General features: G+C 34.5%; 1 protein-coding gene across 1 annotated transcript in view; it reads right to left on the bottom strand.

Moving 5' to 3' along the window:
* The window catches only part of LOC117121167 (protein mono-ADP-ribosyltransferase PARP4-like), a 67,404-nt gene extending 61,664 nt beyond the window's left edge, over positions 1-5,740 (bottom strand). The window contains exons 1-6 of the mRNA XM_033266275.1: positions 5,572-5,740; positions 4,246-4,407; positions 3,581-3,779; positions 3,003-3,066; positions 1,250-1,328; positions 694-834 (exon numbers count right to left, since the gene is read on the bottom strand). Of these exons, the coding sequence (XP_033122166.1) occupies positions 694-834; positions 1,250-1,328; positions 3,003-3,066; positions 3,581-3,779; positions 4,246-4,377 (615 nt within the window). The 5' untranslated portion in view covers positions 4,378-4,407; positions 5,572-5,740. The remainder of the gene's footprint in view (positions 1-693; positions 835-1,249; positions 1,329-3,002; positions 3,067-3,580; positions 3,780-4,245; positions 4,408-5,571) is intronic.
* Between the last annotated feature and the right edge of the window lie 1,507 nt (positions 5,741-7,247).

The raw sequence follows: 7,247 nt of genomic DNA, 5'->3' as shown, positions 1-7,247 counted from the left end.
AGATGTGTATAAGAGACGAGTGGAGAGGGGGGTGAGGCCCTCTCAAGAAACCTCCCCAGTCTCACTTAATTAGAAATTTTAGAAGCAAAAAATATTACAATTTAACAGTAGTTAAAAATCACCTCATACAATCTTTTATTTTTTCAGTAAAGTTTTAAGTTTATTTCACATTATCAATATTTTACAAAACAGAAAAAATTCACTCAAGGCAGGACAAACAAATAACAATAAAGGATGATGCATGGATGGCCCATGAAAGTTTTCTTTAAAAAGTAAAACTTAATTTGAATGGGGGGTCCTATATAAACAGGTACAACGATTATATATGGTAAAACTTTAAATATATAGATATAAAACACTAAAATACAGACTAAAAGGCATCAAAACAATTTATGTTACAGAAGTGTAAAAAAGTCAAAGTACGCGATAAACATTAAAATGGGATTCCATATACAATAACAACATACAAATTTGATAATAAAACAGATTCTGCCAGCTAATGCCCCCTCACTTCATCATCAAGCCCCTCACTTCTTACTGCTTCAATTAAATACCCCTAGATATGCCTCTAAGTCTGTTGCAAGAACAGCAGCAACAACACTATTAGAAGCAACAGAACTCCGAGGGCCTAAAATGTTCAAAGCTGCATGAACTAAAAAGCAATTCTAAAAACAAAATGTTCCATAAATGTACCTTGACTTTCTTGCAATTTCCATGGTGACTGAATACTCTGAAGCAGTATTGTTCTTCATTTACAGCTGTCTGGTTGGCAATCGGCAAAACATGAAGCTCGATTTGGTAAAACAGTTCATCACGATTAGGTTTTGATGAACTCTGTTAACAAAATGATAAAGTAAACAAAAATAAATATATTGGAAACTTTAAAACAGAGATAAATGATTGATTGAATGAATGAATTAATGAATGAATGAATGAATGCATGAATGAATGAATGCATGAATGAATGAATGATTGAACGAACGAATGAAGGAATGAATGAATGAATGAATTGTGGGTTATCCTTAGTATTTACGCCGAATAAATCTATCCACTTGTTGAGACCAATGGTCATTGGCCAACGCAATTCTACGGAGAAACGCTATGACACGTGGGTAACAGATCATTTCAAAGACAACCTTTCAGACTGCTACCGACAATCATCAGGCAGCACCGCATCGTCGGTACTCAAGACTCCATTAATGATGCTGTAATAAAGATCAAATGCAAAATTTATGTGATTCGAACTCACCAATAGGAGAGAGCTCTTAGCAACTTCATAACTGTCTTCATCAAAGTCAGGAGCTTTGTTGTCACCCCATGTCCAGACTCTGATAAATAAAACACTTTTTGGTTAATTTGTAAAATGTGGAAGTACAGAAATGTAAATTCGGAATTATTATTAAAAAAAAATAAGAACAATCAGAGCATTTTTAAAGTTCTCATTACTGAAGTCTCGGAGCGCGATGTAATAGCTATTGAAAAGGTGAGTTTTCGGAAGTGATTTAAATTGAGAGGAGGATGGAGAATAATGGATTGATTGTTTTAAATTATTTTAGGAGATGTAAATATAAATAAGGGCGTCCATTTCACAGAGAGGTTTCGGCATGACAGGACACATAGCATGACAAAGTCTAAAGGCAGAACCATAAGCCATTTCATGGAGAGCTATGTTACCGCAATATTGCGGGAAATATCCTGTCATTGCTTTCTGATACATGTAAGTCAGGGCTAACTGCAGCTGCAATACTGGGGTTATGCAATGTTCCATCTAAGACGTATTATCGCAATATTGCTGTTAAGCTGTGTTCCGGCGTGTGTCAAAAGAGGGTCACATAATATTACTTTACTCAGTCTTAAGAAAAATAGCGAATTGGACAAATGTTGAGAAAAGGTAGAACAGAATTGTTAGCATAATGGTAAATTTGACAGATTTAAGAAATTTTCCAATGTTCAAGATAATTAGATTATAAATGAGCTACAAAATAATAAAATTGCCCCTATTATCCTTAAGACTCAATTACATATTATTCGGGGTAGGGGTGGTGACTCTGCGTACAGCAAAACACAGCTAACTGAAATACTTGGAAATATTGATATAATGTGTACAGTAGGTGTCTAGACCTAGCAGGCAATCTTACTCTTGCTTACACCAATTACCAATGGCATACTGCGAGTACGTATTCGTAGAAAAGGCGTTTATATTACAACAATAATTACCGCAATATTGGTTGGAATGAATGATTATATCGTTAAATGTAACAGTATTTTTTTACCGCAATATTGCTGGATGGAACCTCTGTCTGAAAATGGCTATAGAGACACTTTTAGGTGAGAGTTCCAAAGACAGAAATGGTACTGAATTTATCTACAGTAAACACAACTATATGATAGTGATATTCAATAAAAAGCAATTAGTATAGTCAAAGTTTAAGGTTCAATTTATTTAATAACACAGAGTATAAAGCACATGAAATGTGTCTACCTGAGTGTAATATGTAAATATTAAACAATTATCTTGAATCTTATAAATTGTATTATATTTATAATCATTGTTAAGAATCTTGCTAAATAATGATACTAATGTGTTCAGAATATGTAAATGGCATTTGATTCCTAATGGGAATAGGAATTTTTCCTTTACAACCTGCCATCTCTATCTTGGAGTAAAGTACAATAAATACATATTTAACCTATACAGTGAGCATATATAATATAGTACAGTATACAAATTTGTGAAATTCTTTAAAATTCTGCTGTACACTAGATATCTGATAGATACATTCAAAATGGTATATTTAATGCACGAAAATATTGTCTAAATGATGATGGCACAACTGTCTTATCGATGCCGAATTTCTCTCCAAACCTAGGGTACAAACTTTTAAAATGCCAGTAATTTTCAAAAAAAATAACACCCATTTTCTTTACGGCATAATGATTGTAAGTTTAAGGTATGAAAAAGCTATTGCTTGGAAATAACAGAAAAACTGAATACAACATACCGTATCGCATTCACATTGAATGAAGACGTCTTCAAGGCGCTAATTTTCTTTGGAGGATTCTTAGCTATAGCATAAAAATTAAAGTTAGTGAAAAAGTAGAGTAGCAATAGTAATTGTAAAAGTAATAAAAGTAGTAACAATAAAAACAAAGTCATAAAAGATTATAAAATGGTAATGATAATGAAAAAATATATTATTATTATTATTATTATTATTGATAGTATTTGTTATTTTTGTGATGGAATAATAGACAATAACTAGATTTGCGTCAGGAGAAACATGTATAGATGTAATTTTGCCCTACCTGACGTCAAAAAAAAATTACATCTATACATTATTATTATTATTTAATATTATTATTATTATTATTATTATTATTATTATTATCATTATTATTATTATTATCATTATTATTATTATTATAAACAGTATAGTAACTCTTCAAGTTAAAACTCTGTTAATCTGTTTGGGTGATATGGGCATATCACAAATTTGTCACTTAAAATTTTAAAGTTTGTAGAACAGTCATGGCATTAGAAAAATGTTTAATATGAAACATGCTGATTAGAATTAGTTACCTTTTATTTTTCCTGCTTCAAATTCTGACAATTGCTTGCTACTAGTGGCAAGGTAATCAGTTGCATCAACAACTCGCTGTTGCTTATCACACTGGTTGATAAACTCAATAGTCACAATTGGTGTTCCATTCTTTTGCGCGGTTCGACCTTTATATGTCGAATCAGCCTGGTTGATATTACTTACTACCAGGAAGTTGGTCTTAAAAGGTAGGAAATTGTATACAAAAATTACACAATTAGGTACTGAGATCTTGATAATAAAGATATATATAATAAAGATTACCTTAATACATTATGATTATTGTTAAGCGCATTGAGGCTTTAGCATCATGCGCTACATGTATATAAGCCAAAATTACTATTATTATTATTATTAATATATTATATAATAAAGTCCCCAATTGATGAAGCAGCCAATGAAATTGTGTACTGTACATTCCTTTTAAGAGGCCTGGACAAATTAATTAACATTATTTATTGACCCCCCTCCCCCTTGCCAATATCGTTTTTCTCAAGTCCAGTACTTGCTAAGATACCCAGATAGCAAAGCACAAATACAAGTGTTTGAGCAGTGCCGGAAAAAGTAGTACCAGAGAATTACATGGAATACGGAGTATATTTTACGCTCCGTACAGGCCCCATTATAATTCTTTTCTACATTTTACCTTTTTCGTCAAAATATATGATATTGTTCCACCATTGTTGGTTACTTTCTTTTTCAGTTCTTGCTTCTGTTTATAGCGGATGCTATAGTCAAGCTCAAGTGCAAATTGGTAACCTTTGAAAAAATCTGACATTTCTGATTCAGGTACTATGAAACGAATCCTCTGAAAAAGAGAAAAAAAAAATCAGGATTTAAATAGATTTAAGAGCATAATAAATAACTGGGGCCAGATTTATCTGCAAGTGAAATTATTATTGTACATTTTAAGTGCTCCCTCCATGCATAAGTATAAGCTAAATTATGATAATTAATTAGCGAAGATATGGAGACAATTATTTCGAAGTTCCCTCTTTCCAAGAGGGGATGCAAATGCTTTGTGAAAATAAGTATGTGCGGGTACTCATTTTCACAAAGAAATACACGCAACTGGTTAGCTAAGGCAAGGCATCCATGTGCAAAGCAGTGGTGTTTATTTATCCATGAAAAAAGCACACAGGGAAATATTAATTACTAGGCCTACAAGGTTTGTGGGCGTAATGCACATTGTCAATTGTAGTCCCCCTCCTCCCTCCCCCAACCTGGGCCATAGCGAGGCACTAGCTGGGACTGAGCCGGGGATGTACCCGGGACGTACATAAAATTTACCTGTAGATGTAACAGGCCTTGGATGGCCCAGGAATTTTATACATTAGAGCTGTGGTTTGGGGTGTGTATGGCGGTATTGGTGGGGACTTAGCCGGGGATGTACTTTAAAACGATGTACTGCATTGCCGGGAGGAGGACAGGACTTTCATATGCATGTAACCGTTTTAAAAAATCTGCAGATGGAGGGCCGGAAGGGGGCATGGACTACAATTGACAAGTGCATAAATTCCCTTGTACAAATTATTAAGGGCATGCACCATTATTGCCATACAATTTACAAATTACAAACTACAGATACCACTGACGTCAGTCGAGAAATACGTGTAACTGAAATTTTTTCTCGCAAATCTGGCTACAAAAGCATCGAAATTTCACGTTCCACTTGTGACTCAGTTTAGTTTCAGTTTCAGTTTTTATTGGCACACACACACATTTTTACAGTAGTGGCACACACTAATCAGCGGTGCGTCCAAACTTACTAATTAAATAACAATATTATAAGTGAACAAAAGTAAAATTGCAAAGGTAAACAGAAGAATAGGGAAATTAACTGAGAGTTGTGCTGTGTCTACAGTAGGCCAAACTAGCAACAGCCCTCTACTCTAGGCTAGCCGCTAGGCCTATAGGCCTAGGTAAAGCATAGGCCTAGCTAGGCTAGTCAACAAGTCCTTATTTCACTAACCTTTATGATTTACTACTATTGCAACAACAAAATGATTGATTAAACTTATTAACGATCCTGGCCTCTATCTACGAATAAATTCAGGATCTGACCATGATCTGTCTTCTAATGACTTTCTGACAACACGGATACTTCCAACCATGATGTTCCAACTCACAACAATCATTACAGTACACATCATTAATATTTATAAACATGATGTCGAGGACAAACGCCCTCTATGTTATAGGTAAGCAAAACGGCAAAACTAGAACCAAGCTAGAACCAAAGAGTATAGAGAAAAAACTAGAACCCAGAGGTGACGGAACTAGGGGGTGCTGTGTTATGGAGAGTAATGTGTGACCGGAAATGGTCTGCATCAGTTGGTTGTTACCATGCGCCAGTGATGTTGGAGTACAGCAATATGAAACTATTATGTAGGCCAAATGAATAAAGTTCGGAGCAGGGAGTTGTTATTTAGAAGGAGTCACAACACATTTATCTACTTATCTACAGCCAATGAGCGAAGCTAGCGCGGTGTACTGAATCTTCAAAGAGAACCGTGACTAACTGCCTGTCTTTTGTCAATAGGGTACTTTTCCGACAATCTTGCGCCCTCAGTTGTTAAAATTTTGTCTTTGTAGAGAAAATAATTTCGTGACAAACGACCAGTAGAGCAGGCGCAGAGTTTTTTTTTTAAAATTCAATTTTCGATGTTCAATAAATTTGCATCTCAAGTGAGTTTTACGAAGAATAATTTACAAAAAAACCGCATAAAAATTCGCATTTTCGTTAAAAAGTTACGATTATTTGAAGTGGAGCTATATGTGTTTGTTCGTACACCGTCATTTGTAATTTTCATGGGTTTTTGATAAGTTTTAAAGCTTATATTTTATATTTTCCGCACGTATCTCCATTTTATAACTAGGACAAATAGTTTATGCAACTTGTTAACTATCATGTTCTTTATGTCTCATTTTCTTACAGTTTCGTACAGAAACGTAATTTGAGTTCAAACTGAACATGTTTTCGTAGCAGGGAAATGATATAGGGCCATATTTGTATGAGGTGCCATACGCAGCAAAAGTCCATGTTAAAATCAAAATGTAATTGCAAAATTCAATGTCTGATTTATCAAAACGTAGGCGTAAATTTCTCAAAATGTAGATCTAGTTTCCCAAAATGAATTTCTAATTTTTGAAAACGTAGTTCAAATTTTCCAAAATGTAGTTCTAATTTCTTTAAAATGTAATTCAAATTCAAAACGTAGGTCTAACTTGATCAAATGCCCTCTCCAAACTCTATTCCAAAACGTAAATCAAAAACCAGCCTGGTTTGAAATGCATTTTACAACAACACTAGAACACGGACTTTTGCTGCGTATGGCACTAGACTTGCGAAATGTAAATCAAAACTAATCAGCCAAGCATGACGTGGGCCTGTTCCATTAATGATGGGGGAATCATTTTTCGCTGCAGTCCAATTCCGTGAACAACGCTTCCCAGTGCGTCTGCTATTTGTTAATGGTCAGGGTACCGCGATCACGAGCCCTATGCTAGGCATTATAGGCCAGGCTTATGTGGGTTGGGATTTGCAACAAGGTCTTGGACTAGGCGTCTATACTATAGTAGAAGGCCTGGTCCTAGCCTAGGCCTATAATATAGTAAAATTCTGTATAAGTAGTCATATGATTACAG

The sequence above is a fragment of the Anneissia japonica genome, unplaced genomic scaffold (genome assembly GCF_011630105.1).
Source record: "Anneissia japonica isolate Jap-2015-1 unplaced genomic scaffold, ASM1163010v1 scaffold288092_len240290_cov174, whole genome shotgun sequence".
Taxonomy (NCBI): Eukaryota; Metazoa; Echinodermata; class Crinoidea; order Comatulida; family Comatulidae; genus Anneissia; species Anneissia japonica.
Note: the sequence above shows the minus strand (reverse complement) of the source record. Positions and strands in the feature narration are given on the sequence as shown.